Genomic DNA, 25,518 nt, shown 5'->3' on the forward strand with positions numbered 1-25,518 from the left:
CTGGGGGGAAGGCACTTTTAAAATATACCACCTCCCTGCAGAAGCAAATTAACCCTTTTAGGGTCCAAATTACCAAAAAAGACACCCACCCATAAACTATTTAAATAATTGCCTTCCCCCCGTGGGCTTTATGTTTTACTGGAATAGCCCTAAAGTTATTGGTCGGACAAGATCGATTTTATTTAATTTCTATGAATTTTCTATAATTAAAGGGCAATTACTCTAATTGGCAAATTGTTGTTTAAATGCATTACCTTATTGTTAGACGACTTGAGTATCTCGTTAAAATGACCTTCGTACCTCATTACAGGTTGGTTTTTTTTTCAGCAATATTTATAGCCTGTATATGGTCATGTTCCCAAATGGCAAGTTTTTTTCCCAATTTCTGAATAAAAATTCCCAATCTGGATTTAAAAAAAAAAAAAAGACAAGAAAAAAAGACAATGAAAACATAAATAAATCAGTTATTTCCCCTACATGCAAGCGTCTATTCACAGAGACATACAATGATGTAATATCCGGGTCATGGTGAAAGGTGGATTTTCATTGGCTGAACTATATTTTTTGTCCAATCAGAGAGCATGTAACAAATTAAGAGTTCTTCACATTGTCAACAAAAAGATTAATTATTTAAAGTTGACAGTAAATTATTTGGTGCAGAAGGGGATTGAAATAACTAATAGACAATGCTGTCCTTTGTCATGCCTCACCTACATGTTAACATACATGACATTGACCTTCATTGCCAATATCGGAAAATGACAGAACTGAGAAGTGAAACTGAAAGTAGACAACTGGGTGAAATGACCAAGTATTCATTTATTATAATGATGGTGTTTTTACTTTTTTTACTTTAATTGATTTATTTGACTATTTGGAAATTGGAAGAAATTAAAAATAATTATTTATTCATTGTTCATTCCTTTCTCTCCACGAGTCTGAAAGTCACCATTTTTAATAGATAGCTGATTTCTTTATCCAATTTAAGAGGAAGGTAAGTCCATTTTATTGTCTTTGAAATTTTTGAGAAGTTGTTAATCAAACAATTGACTATTTCAAAGAGTTAAAACAAGGGACTAAACAATGTAAGGTGTTAATGGAGTCAGTGTATATTATGTTGAAAATACCAATGTTGTTCATTATATTCTTTGTAATTACTTGAACGCGAAAATTCCCAATATCACGGGAATAGGTCATGTTACTAGAATACCGAAAAAAAAACTGCGTTTAAACGAGCTACCAAGTCATTTTAATGAGATAAAAAATACAAATTTTACACCGCTTATCCAGCGTTCATAATTTTACCTGTATTTTTTCCCCCCAAAAAAAAGTATGTTGGTTGCGATGACAATCAGCTGAACATTATTTTAACTTTTTTCAGTCCAAATTTTCATAGAGCAACATGGCCTATGTGTAGATTGAATGGACTCGCTCATGTTTTTGTTAAATGCACTTATTTTTGTATGATAAAATAAAGTGTGGCAAATCAACAAGGACAATTGTAAACAAGAGGGTCATGATGGCCCTAAAACGCTCACCTAAGCAAAAAGCCACAACTCTGTGATAAAGCATTAATAAAAATGTTGCAATTTAAACATATCTTTACTGATGTCGATGCTTGTTTTATATGTGTAAAGTGTCATGTAATGAAGCTACCTGTAAAGTTTTATTGAATTTGGCCTGGAAGTTTCTGAGGAGATGTTTATTCAAGCAAAACAGGAAGTCAGCCATTTTGTTGTTGCTGTTGTTGTTGATCAATCGAGGCCCCCTAGTATTTTTGAAAGGGGTCATCCAAGAAAGCTTCCTGTAAAGTTTCATTGTATTTGGACAGGTAGTTTCATTAAGAGATGTTTTTTTAAAGCAACACAGGAAGTCGGCCATTTTTTGTTGTTGCTGTTGATCAATCGTCACCCCTTGTTGTATTTAGTAGAAGGTCACCAAGGAAGCTTCCTGTAAAGTTTCATTGACTTTGGACACATAGTTTTAGAGGAGATGTTTTCTAAAAGCAAAACAGGATGTTGGCCATTTCGTTGTTGTTGCTGTTGTTGATCAATGTCACCCCTTGTTGCATTTTTGTAGAAAGTCACCCAAGGAAGCTTCCTGTAAAGTTTCATTCAATTTGGACTAGTAGTTTCAGAGTAGATTTTTTTAAAGCAAAACAGAAAGTCAACCATTTTGTTGTTGTTGCTGTTGTTGTTGTTGATCAATCGTGAACCCTTGTTGCATTTTTGTAGATGGTTGCCCAAAATAAGCTTCCTGTAAAATTTGGAGTGGCATTTCAGAGGAGATGTTTTTTTTAAGGCAAAACTGGAAGTCAGCAATTTTGTTGTTGTTGCTATTGTTGTTGTTGATCAATCATGACCCCTTGTTGTATTTTGGTAGAGGGTCATCCAAGGGAGCTTCCTGTAAAGTTTCATTGAATTTGGACTGGAAGTTTCAAAGGAGATGTTTTTTTAAGCAGTTGTTGTTGGACGGATGGACACGCGGAAGGACGACGGACAAAGACCAATCACAATAGCTCAGCTTGAGCTATTTGTGCTCTGTTGAGCTAAAAATGTATGATACACTCATAAACGGCTTGTAGTCAATAATCAAAATATTTTTCCTAAAATTAAAAAGTTGTCAAAACAGTCAATCCGTGTGGGTGCATCTTTTAGGAATTAAAACTTGTTTACTTACCAGTTAGTTTCTGCAGTACACAGGAAAAACTGGGAACCATTTGTATTTGGTCCAGCATTGGCCATGGAGAGGATTCCTGTGGAAATGGAAAAACAGTTGTTAGGTCAAATTATCTTGAACATTTTTACAACCACTTCTTCACAAATTATCTTGGCCTCTATTCAATAAAGATAATCAAGCTCTTAGTTCATCAATTTCTATGCAAAACCCATTTTGGGCGCAAACTGCGTTTCAAATAGAACTTTAGTTGTCAAGAGATGAATACCTAAGAATGCTGCAGAAACACAGAAATGGCAATATATTTCTTTGAAAAGATACCAGAACTCCAAGATTACTGTACACTGCATTTCCACTTGAGCCTTAAAAAAATAATTGTTTTTTTAGGGTAATAATCCCCAAAAAGAAAAAAAAGAATTTTATTACATTTTTTTCCGAATATGCTTTGTCAAGACCATTTTCTTGCAAATAGCGCTATTTCTGGCAAATGTCACCCGTATACATGTATATTGCTGTTGTAACACCACAGGGTAACTCCAATAAAAGTTGTCAGGGCCATAAACATTGTAAGGGCATGTATTGCTTAAAATCTGCTTTACAGGTGTCGCTTTACAGGTGTCGCTTTACAGGTGTCGATGAGCACTCTTCAGCAGAGTGGGGTTGATGAATTCAAGATGCACTCTTACTCCCAAATAAGATTTACCACAATTAATACAATGGTTTAAATAAACCAAAAAGGATTAATAAATTTCAAAAATTGATTCTTATGAAGCACACAGAGTTTAATTTGAAAGAAAGGTGCAGAAAACACCGGTATTTCTGCCCTATGAGACGTCATAAGAGTGTCACTTTAAATATCTTATTGAAACAAGGACCATATCATTAACCCAATTATAGTGGAGTTGGAGGTCATTTTAAACGGCAAACACTTGAAAGAATGACTATTACTATGATTGACTTTTATCTCTTTTTTTTTTTTGCAACTACAGTTACCTGGACCAGTGTGCTTCAGTTGGAAGTTCTCATCCTCAAACTTGTTTCCATAGATGCTCTTTCCTCCAGTGCCGTTATGGTTGGTGAAATCTCCACCCTGGCACATAAAGCCTGGAATCACACGGTGGAAGGAGGAGCCCTGGAAACCAAACCCCTTCTCTCCAGTACAAAGGGCACGGAAGTTCTCTGAAAAAGGAGGATACCATTTACACATGTGATGTTAATCTAATACTTCAAAGACAATGAAAAGGTATCACTTGTGATCAGTGGATATGTTCCGATGATCAATTATAATCGAAATTGATTGGTTGGGCCTGAATTTGGCAACAATCATTTGTATTTGGTCATTATCAATCATTTCTTCAACCGGAGAGTTTTTATTCTTCTTTCTCTCGTTATTTGCGTTCAGTTAATTTTTACCAATTTTCCCCTTTGAGGTCATTTACAAACTCGAAAGTGTTCAGATGTTATAGTTAACAAAATGGCCAAAAACAACGATAACACTAATAAATTCAAACATACACAGAACATACACATTGATAAGGATTACGAGTTATTGAACCAGAATAATTTCAATTAAGCTTTTAAAATTATTGACTTTACTCGGGAATGTTAATTATTTAATATGCAATAGTTCACTTCACTGGCAATCATTTTAAACTTGAATATATACAAAATCAGGCTTTCAAGAGACCAATAACCAAAAAGTAAGGATAAACTACTTTTACTGATGTACCGGCATACATGGGAGGTTGCTTTCAATGGAAAATGGCCGAGGAGTTCCGTTGAAAATGACAAGGTTTTAATATCTTACCAGCTGTCCTGGGACATACATCAGCTCGAAGCTGAAAAATAGGAACAAAGATGGTCAGCATAGTTAACTCCAGTCAACTATAGTTAACTTTTCTCACACCCTGGAAATGGATATGTACATTTTCTTACATCAAACACATGGATATTTCTTTGAGCATGATGGAGGTATCAATTTTTGAGGTACGTGAAAATAACACACACAAAAAATGTAATTTTCTACCCATGGAATGTAATGTAATTTTCTACCCATGGAATGTAATGTAATGTAATTTTCTACCCATGGAATGTAATTTTCTACCCATGGAGTGGAATGTAATTTTCTACCCATGGAGTGTAATGTAATTTTCTACCCATGGAATGTAATGTAATTTTCTACCCATGGAGTGTAATGTAATTTTCTACCCATGGAATGTAATTTTCTACCCATGGAGTGTAATGTAATTTTCTACCCATGGAGTGTAATGTAATTTTCTACCCATAAATGTAATGTAATTTTCTACCCATGGAATGTAATTTTCTACCCATGGAGTACATTAAAATACTTGCACCTGGCCAAGAGATGAGGCTCTGTTTAGATCAGCATTTCTAAAACATCAGCTTACTTTATAATAATGTATGTTTAATATAACCAACTTAATTTATCAAAATCACCATTCGATCAGGAAATTGTATTCAGAATTTCTTTGCTTTGACCAAAACACAATCCATAGTTGTAGTTTGACAAATATTGTATCATCCCTCTCATTGATTTCAAGGTCAGTCAGACCAGCGAGTCGATATCAGCCCAACATCTTGTCAAAACTTTGTCCATACTATCAGAGAATGCTATGCTGAAGGAAGCTAAATTTACACAAATGATTCCCAAATTTCAGTTCAATTGTGGTCCTTGACTTTGAAGATGTGAGAATAGGTCAACTTTCCAATACAATTGTATTGCTTCAAGGTCCCAGGCTCCAACAACTTCCCAGTTTGGCCTTCATAATTGAGAGTAGGGCAAAAAATAATAAACATTTTGAAAGCGCCCGATTCATAATTCTGTTAAGTTTGCAATTCCATTAAAAGCAAAACTACTGTTCTTTTTGGCACCAATAACAGATGTCTCCCACAATATTTGTGTCAATCTGTTCCACATTTGACATGGGAAATTATGGAGTGGCCATAATTATGGCTTTGGTCTGTGATGAAGACGAATGGGTCACCATTGTAATACATATACCTGCAGTGAACCAAGTGAATACACACATCACATTACCCCTGTTGATGGGTGATGCCTTGCAGCGGTTCATGATTTGAGTCCGAAGATCATACATATAAGCTTTTTTCAAGAATAAAGCATAGTTTCAATTCTATTTACACAAACATGACTACTAAGATGAAACAGTTGATGGCGATAGCTCTTCTTGATCTTCAATCTAAAATGAAAAATGGTGGATACAGGGGTTTCAACAAAATGCTCATCGTCAGTCCTGTAAAATAGCCAGTCTGTTGGAGTACAAGGGATTCAGGTACAATGCTTGTCAAAGGGGTCAAGGTGCTAGACCAATACTGGATAAAAGGGCTAAGGTGCTAGACCAATACTGGGTAAAAGGGCTAAGGTGCTAGACCAATACTGGGTCATGGGGCCAAGGTGCTAGACCAATATTGGGTATAGGGGCTAAGGTGCTAGACCAATACTTGGTAAAAGGGCTAAGGTGCTAGACCAATACTGGGTAAAAGGCCTAAGGTGTTAGACCAATACTGGGTCATGGGGCCAAGGTGCTAGACCAATACTTGGTAAAAAGGCTAAGGTGCTAGACCAATACTGGGTAAAAGGGCTAAGGTGCTAGACCAATACTGGGTAAAAGGGCTAAGGTGCTAGACCAATACTGGGTAAAAGGGCAAAGGTGCTAGACCAATACTGGGTAAAAGGCCTAAGGTGCTAGACCAATACTGGGTAAAAGGCCTAAGGTGCTAGACCAATACTGGGTAAAAGGGCTAAGGTGCTAGACCAATACTGGGTAAAAAGGGCTAAGGTGCTAGACCAATACTGGGTAAAAGGGCTAAGGTGCTAGACCAATACTGGGTCATGGGGCCAAGGTGCTAGACCAATACTGGGTAAAAGGGCTAAGGTGCTAGACCAATACTGGGTCATGGGGCCAAGGTGCTAGACCAATACTGGGTAAAAGGCCTAAGGTGCTAGACCAATACTGGGTAAAAGGCCTAAGGTGCTAGACCAATACTGGGTAAAAGGCCTAAGGTGCTAGACCAATACTGGGTCATGGGGCCAAGGTGCTAGACCAATACTGGGTAAAAGGGCTAAGGTGTTAGACCAATACTGGGTCATGGGGCCAAGGTGCTAGACCAATACTGGGTAAAAGGGCTAAGGTGCTAGACCAATACTGGGCAAAAGGGCTAGACCAATACTGGGTAAAAGGGCTAAGGTGCTAGACCAATACTGGGTAAAAAGGGCTTAGGTGCTAGACCAATACTGGGTAAAAGGGCTAAGGTGCTAGACCAATACTGGGTAAATGGGCTAATGTGCTAGACCAATACTGGGTCAAGGGGCTAAGATGCTAGACCAATACTGGGTCAAGGGGCTAAGATGCTAGACCAATACTTGGTAAACGGTCTAAGAATCCAGACCAATACTGGGTCAAGGGGCTAAGGTGCTAGACCAATACTGGGTATAGGGGCTAAAGTTCTAGACCAATACCGGGTCAGGGGGTTAAGTTGCTAGACCAATACTGGTTAAAAGGGCTAAGGTGCTAGACCAATATTGGGTCAAGGGGCTAAGGTGCTAGACCAATACTGGGTATAGGGGCTAAAGTTCTAGACCAATAGGCTAATATTCCAGAAAAAGTTGGGATGGTTTGCCCTTCTAAAGTACTGTATAGTATACAGTAACCATTTTTTGTCATTTTATGAAAGGTAGTACTCCATTTGGCAGTGCAATATATGCATAGGGTCTGGGGTCTTTCTGATTGCGTAAATGCATTACTTGGTATTCCAATTTTGCCTAGAAGTGATCAAGAACGCTTTAAAAAGTATAAAGGTTTCAGTATCTGATTAAGTTTGATAAATGAAGTATAACTATCTGATTCAGTGTGATTATTGAAGTATATACCAAACTTTCATGTAAAAACAGTTATGCTATGCATTTCTTTTTTAATATAAATGAATTAATAGGGAACTTTATTTTCACATTTCGAGTATGTGACATAAAAAGTTATTTTAAGCATTGGAAATTGGGCCGAATCTCACCCCCACCCCCAAATTGGTCAGAAAAACATTGGAAAAAAATAAGCAGTTGAAACAAACACGTGTTATATAAGCAATTTATTTCTTCAAGATGTTAAAACAAGATTTCATGATACAAACCTTAGAGTTAGATCTTTGCACTGGATAGAACACAATCAAGAACAAATATTCAAAAAACATTGACAAAAAATGGATGCGTGTCTAACATGTAAATAAACAAGCGACCATACTATTGGATTCAATGACTATATCAATTTAAAGCAAAATATGTAAATTGCGCATGAAAACACATCACTGTGGCACTGGAAATTCCAGTGGAGTATTTAGCCCTTTAAGTCATTGTGATATTAAATTTACTGACAAAATGACAAAACAGTATTATAAAAAGTGCAACATTTTAGGAACACATCGAGATTAATTAGTTGCAACCTATATGATCAAGTCAGCTCCTGGTTATGTTGAGAATAGAATTTATCAGCAAATGTGTTCCTGTTATGACTGCTGTAAGGGGTGTTCGTGTTTAAAGCTGTCCAGATTTATCAATGACCACTTTTTGGGAGGTTTTTCCACTCTGTGATCCAACCTTCTCAATTGCCTTCACGATATCCATGCCGTCCGTAACTTGGCCGAAGACGACGTGCTTGCCATCAAGCCTGTAGAAGATAGAAACCAAATAAAATAAAACATGTAAAACATGTACTGTAATAAAAACATTGTGTCTATATACAAGATAATAAATGAATATTTCCAATTTAATTGTCTTTGGTTCATTTCATTCTCAAGACGCAAATGCAGCAGGTCCATTATTTCGCATTTCTCCATAACTATGGAGATCAAATTTTCGTTTCGAAAATCTTAGATGGTTTTCGAGTTGAGGCTCAAGTTAGCTATTGCATGTCAGTGATAACAGACAACCCAAAATGTGAAGATAACATTGTTTTCCACAGAGTTATGCCATATCGAAGGATTATATGCAAGACCAGTTTACCATTCATGTGTCCAGTTGGTATGAGCTAGTATTTGCCATTTCTGTGACAGCTCTGTTGTTTTGTTTTTAAATAAACATATCGGCAAGTATTTGAATTTCCCTTTTCTGGGAATTTTTTCCTTGGAAGCACACCTATCCCCCTAGGGCTGAGTTACAGCCCTGTCCCCAGTTTACAGTTATGAAAGATCTTAATTTTCAGGGATTTTTTTGTGCTTATTTTAATCATAAAAATATTTAGAGTAATATTAAAAAGGCTGGTCCAACCACTGCAAACTAGTTTTAAAGCTGCACTCTCTAAGAGTCATAAAGGATAACACATAGAACAGATCTCAATTGTTTGGAAAACTGCCAAATTTATTCAAGGTTTTTTTGTAACTGGACATCGGAAAGAGTAAAATCCTGAAAGGGACCTTGGTTGCAGGTTTGTAAACTTAGCTTTATCACAAAACATCATTTTTAGAGCATAAATATTAAAAACTGTGATCTGACCTTTTATCATCAGTCTTAAATCAATGGACCCCGGAAATAAACCGTATTTCCTGGACTACAAGACAGAGAAATTAGGTACCTTAAAGTAGGGGCTATGAAAAAAAAATCAGAAAAAAAAGATTCAGGAATATTCAACATACAGTATTTGACTGACCGATCTATTGTCTGTTTGGTTTATATATACTAATTCATTTAAGCTCAATTGTGACGAAAGCTGATAGCTTATAGAATCACTCTCCTGGGCAGAAACCAGTACTGTGTCCTTTTTGAGAGGCTATTGTCTGTTGATGACACCCCCAATAAGATCACATCGGATTAAAACGACTAAACAAGTCTAGACAAAAACACCAGATTTCATGGGCAGAGTTAGGGGGTGGTCTTATTAAGCGGATCACCTTATAGTCGAGGGAATACGGTACACAAAATTTGGCTCATTCCAAGACAAAATATTAAAAACTCGTCAAAACAGTCAATCTATGAGAGTGCAGCTTTAAGCAATTCAAACTCCCGTTTACTTACCATGCAGTTGCTGCAGTACACAGGAAAAACTGGGAACCATTTGTGTTTGGTCCAGCATTGGCCATGGACAGGATTCCTGTGGAAATGGAGGAGATGTTAGTGATGCATGGGTATACAAGTTCTGAACTACAGAGATTAAGCCAGTGGATTGTGTGTAGAAATTTATAACATCGCTCCCTTAGGCCAGGCTATTTATACCCCAGTTTCTTCTTGAAAGTGACCCTCTTGTTCAAAATCAATACAAATACTTGTATAGCAAGCAAATTTTTATAATAAACCTATACCCACTTACTAAATAATGCATTTGTGGAAAATATTAATTACTAATAACAAGATTGATTGATTGGCAGGTGCTCAAGATTTACATACAATCATCTCACAAGGTAGAATAACCGTGTTTCTGCACTTTCCTTTCAAATTAAACTCAGTTTTCTTCCAGTGTGTGTATACCACGTGATAAATTGCGTCATAAATGCTACATCAGAAGGCAATATTTTGATTTGATGAAAGACTTTAAACAAAGATGACTTCACTATTTCTTCACCATCATGAATAAAACATAGCGCAGGTCACACTGCTTACGGAGCCCAACCTTCAGCATTTTACCAGAATATGATTGCAAGTGTAGTTTTTTACAACACTTCCGACTAACCTTTTCTGACGGAGCACGGTCAAAACATTATTTTGGAAACAGGTTTGTCAGTGTCAGTGATGAAACTAATGACCTCATCAACTTTCGGAAATAAAACAAATGCAGGGCTCTTTAAGCCGCATAGACTGCCCTTTGTTTCATTTAAAATGGTGTTGAAAATGAAGTTATCTTTAATTTAAGTCTTCATTTTAAGCAAATTTTTGCCTTCCGACGTAGCATATATGACGTTATTTATCAAGTGGTATACAGACACTGTCTTCATAAGAACCAATGTTTTCAACATTTGTTCAATCTTTTTGGTATATCAAAATAATTGTTTTAATTGCGATAAATCTTATTTCAGAGAAAGAGTGCATCTATAAATGGATTACACATTTTGACTGAATTTTGTTTCTGAAGTATTAAATCAAGATCAATTACCGTATTATGCTATGCATAAGACACACTTTTTTTACCCAAGAATATTGTCTATTGTATTAGGAATTTATCAGTTTATTTTTTTTTTTCAAGTCCACGATTTTAATGTTTCGATATTTAAAAAAAATATTTTGTTGCATGTTACTGTTTTAAAATAATAATAAGGCCACAACAAATTGATGATTTGTTCATCAGATTTGCAGCACCTAAAATTCGAAAAAACGAAAAAAAAAAATACTTTTTTTGCGCCCGCACATACTCTTTAGCAGTGCATATTTTTTTTGTTTACTTCTGAATTTCCTCTATTCAGTTCTTTTACTTAGAATTTAAACCTGCAACGTTAACTTCGCTTTTTTTTGAAGGCATTTCCATGCTTTACATTCTTCCCGAGCAAACTTTCCTCGTGTCAGTACAAAATCAGGTCTGGGGAACCGCAAAATAGCCAATATTTATTGACAGTCTTTTTTGCCGGGAATATTTTGCAGGACGCACCATAATTATTTATTTCCAGTATTAATTTTCAGGTTACTTTCAATTTTCGTAATGTAAAATACACGTTTTAAATGAAAATCAGTGTCATAGTCAATGGATTATAGTCTTCAGTAAACAACAACAGTTTCACAGCGTCGAAGGCAATAATTATTTATGTGTTTTTAAGTAATTCATTGTTTTGTACTCAAAATTTAGTGTAAAATAATAACTCAATCAGATTTTCAGTAGAAAAATTATATAAAAATATATGGACACATGACTTGCAACAATTGAACATCTCCCAGATTTATTTCTTAAATTCTAAAAATTCTAAAATGCATTTCTCAGTTTTAATATAATTGTAATAAACAGATAAAATTAGTAGGACTTGTAAATGTTTTAGAAACAGTCTGTATTAAAGCACCAGTCAATTGTAACCCCCCCCCCCCCCCCCCCAGTCCAAGAGTATATCGGGGATAGCAAGGGAAATGGGCCGTGTTTCGTGTTTTTACCTTCCAGGTGGCTGCGTTGGGATTTACCTGGGGTTGGCTTGTCCGAAAGTCAAAGTCCCCGATATTCCCCAGACCTTGTGGGGCCGTGGTTACAATTAACTAGTACATCACACATACATGTACAGTATAAACAAGAGGCCCAAAAGGGCCTATGCTCTACTGGCTATTTGAGTAATAGGCAACAAATATATAGTTCCATTTTAGTGTTTTGGATAGCTGAAAACGCTGCACGTTCAACATCTGAGGACAGGAAGTGTTGTAAGCAGATTAGTTGCATGAACTATTCTAATATGTGCCAAGTAAAGGTAATCTGAGGGTAAGAAATATTTGCTTTTAAAACTGTACTCATCGTCAAAATTTCATTTCTGTAGCCTTAAAAATAAAAAGTCGGTCAAAGGTCAAAGTCAAGGACATCCGAGAACAACATTAATGCTTGTTTGCAAAACTGTTCACATGGTCAAAATTTCATTACTGTAGCTTTAAAACTTAATAAGCAAGTCAAAAGGGGTGGGGCCAGCTTTTGCCCAAGGGGCATTATTTCAAATGTTTTCAATTGCATCATATGATGCTCCACAACAAATATCAAAGGTATGGGCCTTGTGGTATGAAACAAGAAGATTTTGAAAATATTTCTTAAATAAGTCTATAGGAAAATTGTGACACCCAAGGCAGTGCCAGTTTTGACCCAAGAGGCATAATTTGAACAACCACTTGAGGGACAATGAGGGGCAGTAATGATCCCAGGGGCATAACTTGAACAAACCTTCACAAGCAATTGCGCATTTACATGTACACTTGGCTAAAAATAGACTTCGCTCATGTAGTCTTGGCTAAAAATAGACATAGCTTAAAATAGCATTTTTTTATACTTTCAAGACCCATAATCCAGGCATGCATGGGCAAATCTGGCTGGTTTTCAAAAGGAACAGAGTTGTAATGGATATCTAAATACTGTACAAGTTTCATCGAGATACAATCAAAACTGAAGACTGTATCATGTTCACAAGCAATTGTTTACAAACGAACTGATTTTTTAATACTTTCAAGGCCCATAATCTAGGCATGCATGGTCGGATCTGGCTGGTTTTCAAAAGGAACCGAGCTCTAATGGATATCTAAATACTGTACAAGTTTCATCGAGATACAATCAAACTGAAGACTGTATCATGTTCACAAGCTAGTGTTTGCACAATAGCATTTTTTTATACTATCAAGGGCCATAATCTAGGCATGCATGGGCGGATCTGGCTGGTTTTTGAAAGGAACCGAGCTCTAATGGATATCTAGATACGGTACAAGTTTCATCGAGATACAATCAAAACTGAAGACTGTATCGTGTTCACAAGCAATTGTTTACACAATAGCATTTTTTTATACTATCAAGGGCCATAATCTAGGCATGCATGGGTGGATCTGGCTGGTTTTCGAAAGGAACCGAGCTCAAATGGATATCTAGATACTGTACAAGTTTCATCGAGATACAATCAAAACTGAAGACTGTATCGTGTTCACAAGCAATTGTTTACAGATGCACGGACGCACATACTACGTACACATTACAATCGCATAAGCTCTTCTGGCCTTTGGCCAGTAGAGCTAAAAAACTATCAGTAAAATCAGAAAATAAAACCTGTACTGACACGAGGAAAGTAAAATGACTGTTTTAATTTTCTCAATTCTTAGTTCTTATCCACTTGTTTTCTTTGATCGATTTGTAGTAAAGTGGCCTGTTATTAAAGTGGCCTGTTTCTTACAGGCATTGAAGCTATGGAGGCTGTCATGATATTCTTTTTCAAGGCACAGACCTATAAACCATAGGTTCGTGGTAAAGGCCAGTTCTTGAAAGGGAAACATCTTTATTCCACCACCTGCTCTAATATAATGACCAGTGCCACATTTGCAGATTTGTTTGATTCTGCTTCAATTATGTTGTCCAGCAATTAAATCCACTTGTTCTCTGAATTTACATTTTCGATCTTCTGCAATGTCAAGGTCACTACAATTTTATCATGTGCTTCAAGAGCTTCAAATTTAGACCTGACCCAATATTTGGAAATGCTCAAATGATAAATTACTCTTACTAGTCTAAAATGTTTTTTGTGATAGTAAGTTACGGAATGAATACAATAGTTTTCTTTTTGGTCCTCCAATAATTGCACGTTACTATGAGGAATGTTGTTTTTACAATATATCCACGTTTAAATTGAAGTTAATAGTAAAGCACTGGATCTTATTGCCATTTGTTAAATATTGAGACAGATTTTCATGTGATACCTTTTCATAAATTTTTATAACTGAGAACCTATGTTTGCAATTAAAAAGCATTTCTTGACGTAATTGTATGATAAATTTGGTAAGAAATAAACTTTATTTAAAATGTATTATTTATGTTCCCTTTGCCCTCACCTTTGAATTGCCTGAATTAAAAAAAGTGTTTGTTTTTTTCGCTCTCTCGTTCCTACTTATATGGCAAAATCCATTGAACAAATGATCAATTTGTTGTGGCCTAAAGGAATGTGCATACCGAAAAGAAGCATTATTGTCATTTTTTCAAATGTGTGAAGGTGTGAAAAACACCCACTGTCTGTCATTAGAAAAACATCTATGGAACATTTTGGAACTATTGCGATGGTATGGTTGTTTGTTCGCACTTTACGTGTTTTAATACTTAGCTGAGGATGTTGACATTTTGAGAACATTTACGCATACTATAAGACTTATATCATTGTTGTTTACGATACACCATCAGACAACGACGAATCAGGATGACAGAATGAAACTGTTGTTTATTACCTGTGCTATTATTTGTATCATATTGACCTTTGCAATTTTCAAGATCCCCAAAAATAGTAAAAAAATATATGGTCTAACCGAAATAAGTTAAATCACCGAAATACGAAGATAATTACCAAAGAACACAAGAAAGATATCAAAATACACCTAATATTAAAAAACTTTAGTTTTTTATCTGATATGTTATAGATGCCTAACCAGCCTAAATTTTTCAGCGCCAATTTTGACATTTTTCCGCTGCGTCCCATCTCCTGTATTAAGGGGTTTTAGCTGTTTTCTCACCATTTTTTTGCCTGCATCCTTTCTATGCTAGCTTCCTATGCATAGTGTAATACGGTAAAGGTGATTTCTATGATTAAAGGGAGATAACTCTTGTCATAGTTTTTTTTATTATTTATGCACTTACCTGGACCAGTGTGCTTCAGTTGGAAGTTCTCGTCAGCAAATTTTTCTCCATAGATGCTCTTGCCCCCAGTGCCATTTCCACGTGTGAAATCTCCACCCTGGCACATAAAGCCTGGAATCACACGGTGAAAGGCGGAGCCCTGGAAACCAAACCCCTTCTCTCCAGTACAAAGGGCACGGAAATTTTCTGAAATTCAACAATCATCCAACAGTCCAAACAGGTGTTAAGAATCAGTGGCTGTAATCATAAGGGTATATGTGAAATTTATCAACTATGTGATTGTTTTGAATTTTAAACAACAAATATTTTGGTGTGAAAACATTAGTTTCCATTGAATTCAACTTATCCAAAATGCTTATATTACTTAAATTAAAACTTACATGCTTAATGAATTCAGCCTCAGAATTAGTTTACAATTGGTTATTGAATATTGATAAAATAAATAATATTCTCATATATATGTGAAAATACTTGATTTCTCATTACTTTATGTTTGTTGCAATGATAAAATATTAACAGTGCCCCTTTCTGTCTATTTTTGGAAAAGACTCATAAGGCCCAAAAAAAAAATTGTTTGGTTAGGGTTACATCCTTTTCAAAAATAGGTAGGGTAGGTAGGCTTTTTTTTTTTTTTTTTTATTAGGCTTTATATAAGAATGTCATTTTCATCATTGGAGAATGGTGTTAAAGTTATCTTCTATATAAGCAATTAAGGTTTTAAACTACATATTGAAAAGCAAAAAAAAAAAGAATTTTTATTTTATTTTATTTTTTTGTAGTTTTTTTTTTAGTTTTTCATTTTTTTTTTCTAACTGACTATAAAAACGTTAGGGTCGGCGCCTATTCCGTAGGTAGGGTCGGGTAACCCGAACCAAATGTATTATTTTTTTAGGCCTAACAAATAAATAGACCAAATGTGTGTGTAGATTTAGTAATTTCAGAATTTCATTGATACACAAACTTTTTCAAAATTTTAAGATTAGAGGAACATACTCATTTCATCAAAACTTTATGGCATTCATGTTCATAAACCTTTTGTACGTTTTGATATATACATAAAAAACTTTCTTCACTTATCTGGCCTTTCAGAAGTCAAAAATGTTTGAAGAACAATGTTCAAAGAGTAGGAAATCTGAATGTTATGGAATTTCTGTGCTTTTTAGATTGTCAGAATTAACTTAACGAGTTTGTTCTCACAAGAGACTACTGTGTGTTACTATTTTTTCAGGGGGAAAATGTTGCAACAGAAACAGAGATTGAAACATCACCATCGGCAACATTTAAATGAGGCCGAGTTGTACTACTTTAGTTCTTGCAGAGACAAACAGTGAATCAGACTTTTTTTACCTTACTTTTTCACAATAATACTTGCTGTTAAGCAACATTCTTTCTAGTATAGTTCCATTCACTATGAACATACCATTACTTTAGCCAGGTGTGTGTTTGCACATTGGTAACAATCTTTATGGAAATTGGGTCAAAATCAACATAGAAATCTGAGGACATTTGGATGCAGTATTTTGGTTTCATTCATTATTTGGGTCCCTGGAAACCAGTCAAATTTACTTGAGCGGTTGAGATAGAGATTTTTAATGATAAATTGGGGAAAATGGAAGTAAATTTGGCTTTGGAAATGGGTCTGCCTATATTGGTATATAAAGTCAGACCTTTGGGAGCTACGAAAGAGCCATGATCAATGATCGAATTAGAGAAAATGTATCAATTAATATGAAAATTCAAATAAAACATACCTTATTTTGCCAAAGAGCATAAGTAACACTATTGAAACAAGAGATGTTTGTCAAACATTATGCCCCCTCCCCCTTTGAGCGCCATGTTGTCAGGATTATTTGGACAATTGAATGAAATATGCATCGACCACCAAGTCAAGTTTTAGGACCATGGGTGCAGGCAGTGTCAAGTTATCACACAGACAAGCTTTTTGCGTTCAAGGTCACTGTGACCTTGACCTTTGACCCCTTAAATTAAAAAGGGGTCATCTAAAGGCCAGGCCCAACCCCCCTAGTCAAGTTTGACGATTATAGGTCCAGGCTTCTTTCAGATATCACTGGGAAATGCTTTAACTTTTTCATGTTAAAGGTCACTGTGGCCTTGACCTTTGACCTGATGACCCCCAAAATAAACTGGGGTCATCAACTGGTCAGACCCAACCTACAAAACAAGTTTGAGGGTCATAGGTGCAGGCATTGTCGAGTTATCACTCGGGCAACCTTTTATGATTCAAGGTCAATGTGACCTTGACCTTTGGCACGATGACCCCCAAAATCAAAAGGGGTCATCTACTGGTCAGGCCAAACCTCCCAAGTCCAGTTTGAGGGCCATGGGTGAAGGCATTGTCGTGTGATATAACTCGGACTTTAACATTCAAGGTCAATGTGACCTTGACCTTTGGCCCGATGAACCCCAAAATCAATAGGGGTCATCAACTGGTCAGACCCAACCTCCAAGTCAAGATTGAGGGCCATGAGTGCAGGCATTGTCAAATTACCAATCGGACACCATTTTATCATTAAAGTTCACTGTGACCTTGACATGATGACCCCTAATATCAATAGGGGTCATCTACTGGTCAGGCCCCGTCTCCATGTCAAGTTTGATGACCATAGGTCTAGCCATTGTTGATAAATCACAAGCTTAAAATCCTTTTACCATTTAAGGTCACTGTGACCTTGACCCTTGACCTGATGTCCCCTAAAATCAATAGGGGTCATCTACTGATCAGGCCCCATCTTCATGTCAAGTTTGAAGACAATTAATCAAGGTATTGTTGAGTTATCACTTAGACTACTTGTCAAGCTTTGATCTACCGACGGACCGACATCGACATGAGCAAAGCAATGTACCCCTCTTCTTTGAAGGGGGGGGGGGGGGGGGGGGGGGGGGGGGGGGCATAATAATTATTGTTTAAGGCTTCAAACACTGTTCTAAGGAGTACAATCAAGAAAGATGCCATTTGTACATTTAAGTAGAAGTAAAATAGCTCTACTTAAAATTTTTTGGCATTGGCAATTTGGCAGTAACAAAAACCACTGAATTATGCTAATTGTTCTCACCTGCTGTTTTGGGGCAGACATCACCCCTCAGCTGAAATAGACAAATGAAAGAACTTTTACAATATATGCCCATCAAAATTATGGTAGTTTTATGTATGTGTAATTTAAGCAATTCAAAGGCCAAGTTTGGTGATATCAGAAAAAGGCCCAAATTACAGCGTGAACAACCAAGTTTGTGTAATAAAAGCCATTAAGGGCTACAACTCTGGTAGACATTAGACATAAGTAGTAGTGCCAACAATTAAGTTTGTGTAGTTCATGCAATGCAAGGACTCTAACTCTGAAGTTTTTGAACTTGGCCCAGATAATCCTAATAATGCACAAATTGTCCATGTTGTGTGGAGATTGGACAAAAGCTACTAAAAGTTAAGTGTGGACAACTTAGTGGACACCACATGTGAATCCATAATTCCTCCAGTCCGATGTATGACCTCCAAATAATAAAACACAAAAACAAAATGTTATTCATGAACTATTTTTGAATTTTTTTTTAACAAATCTAACATCTATGGTTCATTCCTTCTTTATTCATCACAACAGGACCTTTATTCCTATGTCGGCATTTTCTTAACTCCAGCACTTTTTTTGAAACATAAGGCCAAAGTTCACAATCACAAAACATTCTTTTTTCACATCGGATTCAAACTCTACAATCATAAATTAAAAGAGATGTCGTAAAACAGCGCGCTCGACTTCGCCGCTTTGGCTAAAAAGTGAATACAATAACAATGTAATATTACCAAGTTTGGTCTATTTATGTCAAACCTTACTAATATTATTCAATACATAAGGTGACTTTGATGCTGCCCTTCCACTACCCGAAAAATGATGCAAGTCATTCAAATAACTTGATTTCCTATTATTAAAATGTGGTAAAGATGTGGTATACAAAAATGCCTTTCAAAAGAATTTAAAATAAAATAAAAAATAATAAAAGAAATTCAAGGGCCATATAGAATAGCCCTCCTTGTTTTCCCTTGGTTAAAAACTGGTTAAAAATGTAAAAATGTGCCTGTCAAAAGAAATTTTAAAAAGAGCTGTCACAGTATGTGACGAATGCCCCCGAATGTGACATTGACCTACGAACAAGGTCAGTACATGAAAAGTTGATCTTGCCTTTACGTGTCAAATACATATGGCAAGTTATTTTAAATTGCCTCTGAACATATAAAAATACCTACACTGTTATGTCCTTATATTCAGAATTCCCTTGTGAATAAACACTTAGTGTATCTTTCACCTTAGAGGTAGGGACATGGGTCTTGCACACGACACGTCGTCTTCGTATGTGGAACACATGTAGCAAGTTATTTTAAAATCTGTCCATACAAGGGAAAGTAACAGCCCTGACACGACAACCTAAGTGTGACCTTGACCTTTGAGGTAGGGACACGGGTCTTGCACGCGACACATTGTCTTGGTATGTGGAACACATGTGGCAAGTTATTTTAAAATCTGTCCATACAAGGGAAAGTTACAGCCCGGACACCACAACCTAAACTCTATGTCCTTATATGCAGCACTCCATTGTGAATAAACACTAAGTGTGACCTTGACCTTTGAGGTAGGGTCACGGGTTATGCACGCGACACGTCGTCTTGGTATGTGGAACACATTTGGCAAGTTATTCTAAAATCTGTCCATACAAGGGAAAGTTTCAGCCCGGACACGACAACCTATACTCTATGTCCTTATATGCAGCACTCCATTGTGAATAAACACTAAGTGTGACCTTGACCTCTGAGGCAGGGACACGGGTCTTGCACGCAACACGTCGCCTTGGTATGTGGAACACATGTGGCAAGTTATTTTAAAATCTGTCCATGCAAGAGAAAGTTACAGCCCGGACACGACAACCTATACTCTATGTCCTTAAATGCAGCACTCCATTGTGAATAAACACTAAGAGTGACCTTGACCTTTGAGGTAGGGACACGGGTCTTGCAGGCGACACGTCGTCTTGGTATGTGGAACACATGTGGAAAGTTATTTTAAAATCTGTCCATACAAGGGAAAGTTACAGCCAGGACACGACAACCTATACTCTATGTCCTTATATGCAGCACTCCATTGTAAATAAACACTAAGTGTGACCTTGACCTTTGAGGTAGGGACACAGGTCTTGCACGCGACACGTCGTCTTCGTATGTGGAACACATGTGGCAAGTTATTTTAAAATCTGTCCACACAAGAGAAAGTTACAGCCCGGACACGACAACCTATACTCTATGTCCTTATATGCAGCACTCCATTGTGAATAAAAAACTAAGTGTGACCTTGACCTTTGAGGTAGGGACACGGGTTTTGCATGCGACGCGTTGTAGGCGACACGTCGCCTTGGTATGTGGAACACATGTGGCAAGTTATTTTAAAATCTGTCCATACAAGGGAAAGTTACAGAGCCAGACGGACGGACGGACAGACGGTGCGATTTTAATATGCCCACCTTCGGGGGCATAAAAATAAAAAAAATATTCAAGGGACATAATTTGTATTCAGGGTTAGAATGGAGTTATGTTTCTTGTTGTAAGATGGTTGTAAATAATTTTGAATTTTATTAAGTGCATTGAATGAAAGGTATAGAAGTTTTTTTTATTAAAATCCCAACTTGCCCTAAAACTTTAACCTGCCCTAAAACTTTAACCTAAGTTTCATAGTTAATCAGGGGCCATAATCTGTGTAAAGAATAATATGGAGTTATCTAACCTCATCATGTGATGGCCCTGAAGAACTGTGTGAAGTATTTATTCAATTGAATGAAAGGTATTGGACTAAGTGAAAATCCCAACTTGCCCTAAAACTTAAACCGGATGCTGATGCCGAGGTGAGTAGCATAGCCCACCTATTCTTCGAATAGTCGAGCTAAAAACAACTCTTTTTTTTCAACACATAAGTAAAACTAGTACAAATCAGTTGAGACCCAGCCTTATTCTCTAAAAATTCTGAAATCCATGATCTAATAATAATTTCTACCTTAAGAGTCGGTAGTAGAACACAGTCAATCTTTTAGCGCACACGAATCATACTCGTATTTATAATATTTTTTGCATTTTCAGTTGCAATCTTGTTATCAGCAATTAACATTTTCCATAAAAGCATTATATAGTAAAAAGTTAGTGACACTCTTATTCAAAATCAATACATACACACGTATGCTTATCACTCAAAATTTATGTTTGTTATACATGTGTATGTATTGATTTTGAATACGAGTGTAATCTTAAAATTTAAAGGTGCAAGAAACAAGGCGAGACTGAAAGACTGAGTCAGTCAGGAGAGTAAATTAAATGTTACCTTTTCTGCTTTCAAGGTGCTCATGTGTCATAATTTGAAAAAAGGATATATATGTCAAAATCTTGAAAATTGAATTGTTGAAAAAATTAGAAAAATTATTTACATTTACACATATCAAACAAAAATTCCACATCATTAATGTGTCGCCTGTAGAAAGGATTTAATATTTAGTCAAGGTCTCTGATGACCTTTGATTAAAAAATTAATAGAGGTCATCTACTGACCTCAGCCATGTGCAAACCAACTTTTGACATCACAAAATGTGATAACAAAATTGTAAATAAGTTATTGATTGGAAGCGTAAGCATGACACAGACAAAGATGTCACCATGTATCGTACAAAAAAATGGCAATTAAAATATATAAAAAATCAAAACTTACCTATATCTGAACAGTTTGATCAATTTCAGAGTTCTATGCAGTCTGCATATACTTGTTCCAATATAATGTCAATATCCTCTGAAGAATCTCACGTTTAATCATTTATTTAAGTCAATATCCTCGGAAAAAGTTCACCGTTATTCATTGGAATGGTAACAAATTTATAAACAGAATTTTTAATATCACTGTGTACATATGTTCAAAGTTGGACTGGAAGTCAGTTCAGAAGGAAACAAAACCCTTTTATTGAGTCTTGCCCGGTACTGCTTCTCACTAAGCATAAAATGGGGGTCGCCTCCCTTTGGTGCTCATATTTAAATAGTATACATTCATACAACCTTCAACCCTTGTTACAGTTAGTGGGGTTGGTATGAAATGCATACAACAAAGAAATAGTGTAACGCATACAACATAGGCAAAGAAGGGTTTTCACATTTGCATACAACATTCACAAAGAAGGATGTTGAGAAACGCATACAACATAGAATAAGAACAAAAATATTGACATTGAAATTTTATTGTTTAAATCAGATTATTATGTTTATGAGTTTAGTCAAGTGAAAAATAGTTAATTCACTTTATTTTTTAATTTTGCTTTTAGAAAAAAAACCTAATTGATTGTTTTTTAAACTTCTTGTTTTGTTTGAATAGGGAAAAGAAACTTATTTCAAATCATTAAAATTGGTTTAATGGTTTAAATCTAGATTTATAAAGAAACAATTTATTATTTCTTTTATGAAGACTTTGAAATCGGGGAAAGTAAAGACAAAGTCCTTGGATAAATCGTGTTATAGTGTTTTCTTTCCAATAAAATGAGTTGAGAAATAACAAATATACGATTTTCTGGAGCAATTTAAAATGAATGATTCAAAATCGTAAAGTTGTGTGTTTCCCATATGTGTAGAATCTGTAGAAACTTTTATTTCGTTTATTGACTTTATCTTCTTCTGATCTGTGTATCTTACTCAGCTTCTGTGTATTGATCTTAATCTTTATTGACCTATATGCTGTCTTGTGACAATCCTTTGATTTCATTTATTGACTTCCTTATTATAAACTCCCCAGAATTCTGAGACAATACTCCTATTATCCATGATAGCAGGTGCTATGCAATCGTTTGTTTGTTCTTTATTCACACATCGTTCATTTAAGGGATGCCATAAAGATAGGTGTTAGGTGACAAATGAAAAAATATAAAATGAATCATGATTATGTCATTAATTAATCATGATTATGTCATTTGGACACCTTATGGCAGACAATACACATAAGTAATCTCCAATAACTGGTATTTTACTGGACAAGTGACCCTTAATTTTATTGGATAAGTGATCTCAATCTTTATTGATTTCGATGATTTTGTAAATCTAGACAACTCATTAAGTTTAACGCCAAACTAAAACACAAAATTCCGGGAAAGCAAAAAAGCCTTTTTTTACTCTGCATTAACGCCAAAATTACTCATTAAACATCAAGGACTCCAAAGCAGGAAAAAAAGATTTTTTTTATTTAAAGTATGAGGCAAATTGAATTCATAAAATCCCTTAAATAGAACCATTACCAGAAAAAGAAAAATGTGACAGCTTTGTATATCTTGAAAACATAAGAAATTATAATGAACCAGTTTCAGAAATGTTTCTTACTGGTCAACCTTAATTTGACTGTTAATGACAAAAACTTTACAAAAAGCTTTCTTTAAAACATATGGAAGCAGCACATATTTTATATAGAAAACATTTACTTAGTACGTAATACTATATAATGTCTCCCACTTTTCGATGAGGATGAAGAACGGTGGAAATATAATTTTAAAATGGACCCAACAATTTCGCCTGCATGTCAAATTCACCACACCCGTCAAGACCAACAAATATTGTGTTAACACACCTTCAGATAATTCAACAACCACTAAAGAATTTCTATGTTTTTCATGCAATATTTAAGTAAAAAATTACTCAGTATAGTAAACAAATAAATGTACATTTATCATGTGTAAACTCTTTACATCCCACATGCTTCTCTGTTGTATTTATCATTTTTTATATAATATATTTATGCAAATGTGTTGTTCATTTTGGATACAATTTATAATTGTTACATATAATTTACAATAATTCTTGAAAATACATGTATGTCTTTTATCAAGTACCAAGTGCTTTACTATACTTATGAGAAATTATTTATATCTATTTATTTTATATCTGATGTATTGTAATCATGCAGTGTGACATGATATGTTTCTGTTTCATAAATGTGCTTATATAGAATACACAATGAATACAATCTTTATTTCATCCAATTGCAAAGTTTTCATAAACTTTTTGTTTCCTTCAAGCTATTAAACCAATTTTAATGATTTCATATAAGGTTCTTTTCCCTATTCAAACAAAACAAGAAGTTTGAAAAACAAATCAATTATGTTTTAGTTTTAAAAGCAAAATTCAAAAATAAAGTGAATAAGCTATTTTTCACTTGACTAATCTCATAAACATACTAATTTATTGATTTAAACAATTATATTTCAATGTCAATATTTTTGCTCATATTCTATATTGTATGCGTTTCTCAACATCCTTCTTTGTGAATGTTGTATGCAAATGTGAAAACCCTTCTTTGCCTATGTTGTATGCATTACTCTATTTCTTTGTTGTATGCATTTCATACTGCGCCCAGTTAGTGTTATGTGAAAATCTACAATCCTGGAAACTAGAAGTATCAACTATGAGACAAAGATTGCTTTCACCACTTAATAAAACTCTGTAGACCATTGTCTTAATCAATACAAGTTTCAGAAAGTATAGGTATCCAATATGGTCAACCAGCTTGGCTTCCATGAGGCTGTTATCAGTTGCTCTTTGATTTAATCATCAGTGATTTGAAGACCGAAAATCATGAAAATTTAGTGAGTCTTTCGGACCCAAACAGCGTAAAGGGGATGTAATTAATGTTGTAATTAATTTTTATTTTTATGAAAATGTCCAGCAAAGCACAAATTTTACATTTTTTATTTCCATATCTTCACCTAAACTTTGTCATCTCTGTAGTAAGACTTCGTATGAGCATTATAGAATAACCGAAGGGTAATTTAGATCAGCTGAAAACATACAACATTCATTTTCAACTTCCGCCTTCACGGAAGTTGCAAGTTCAGCGAAATACTTTTACGCGACAAAAAGCAAAACACGAAAACAATTATCATTTTTATGATGTTGCTTCGTATCATAATGTCACATCAAAACCCACGTTTTTCTGTTTTGTTCAATCAATGAAAAAAAACATGGCGACCAATGCCGGCCGGCATTTCTAGATTATTCTTATAATATGAAGCTTTTCACATTGACGGTTAAACATATGAGAAGAATTTAAGCCTTACCTCCATGACTATTCTTCCTGCGGGCTTACCACCGATAGACATATCGAAGAAAACGTTTGGTTTAGCCATTTTGAGTGTGTATTGGTTGAGCTTGCCGACCGTAAGAGTAAGTGAAGGCGCGGGAAGGACAGCGTGAGTCACGGCCTTGACCTTGGCCTTGGCACGGAAATTTTCGGTAAAGAATAAAATATTCACGAATTGAGTCGATCGGACACACAGAGTGGCAAACTACACAGCGGTTACTTCCCTTGCAGTGTATAATATAGGGATAACATGTTTTTTGGCGAAATGAAGAAAAAAATCGGCGAGCGAAGATCGTTAGTTAATACATTCAGATTTAAATAAATGTTTGTTGCTTTGTGGCAGCAACTGTGTTCAACTTATGTTCCATGGTCGCTGATTCACCCCGACTGACGCCACATATTGCACT

The 25,518-nt window shown here is 35.5% G+C and overlaps 1 protein-coding gene across 2 annotated transcripts in view; it reads right to left on the reverse strand.

Annotated features, from left to right (window-relative positions):
• The window catches only part of LOC128213148 (peptidyl-prolyl cis-trans isomerase-like), a 31,266-nt gene extending 6,020 nt beyond the window's left edge, over nucleotides 1-25,246 (reverse strand). The window contains exons 1-5 of one of the 2 annotated variants that reach the window (XM_052918695.1): nucleotides 25,089-25,246; nucleotides 18,041-18,071; nucleotides 14,967-15,152; nucleotides 9,716-9,791; nucleotides 7,783-8,372 (exon numbers count right to left, since the gene is read on the reverse strand). In XM_052918695.1, the coding sequence (XP_052774655.1) occupies nucleotides 8,240-8,372; nucleotides 9,716-9,791; nucleotides 14,967-15,152; nucleotides 18,041-18,071; nucleotides 25,089-25,157 (495 nt within the window). In that variant the 5' untranslated portion in view covers nucleotides 25,158-25,246 and the 3' untranslated portion in view covers nucleotides 7,783-8,239. Of the gene's footprint in view, nucleotides 1-2,679; nucleotides 2,756-3,669; nucleotides 3,856-4,483; nucleotides 4,515-7,782; nucleotides 8,373-9,715; nucleotides 9,792-14,966; nucleotides 15,153-18,040; nucleotides 18,072-25,088 lie in introns of those variants that run through there. The other variant, XM_052918703.1, reaches the window with a different exon arrangement.
• Nucleotides 25,247-25,518: the final 272 nt, after the last annotated feature.

Source organism: Mya arenaria, chromosome 2 (genome assembly GCF_026914265.1).
Source record: "Mya arenaria isolate MELC-2E11 chromosome 2, ASM2691426v1".
NCBI classification, from domain to species: domain Eukaryota; kingdom Metazoa; phylum Mollusca; class Bivalvia; order Myida; family Myidae; genus Mya; species Mya arenaria.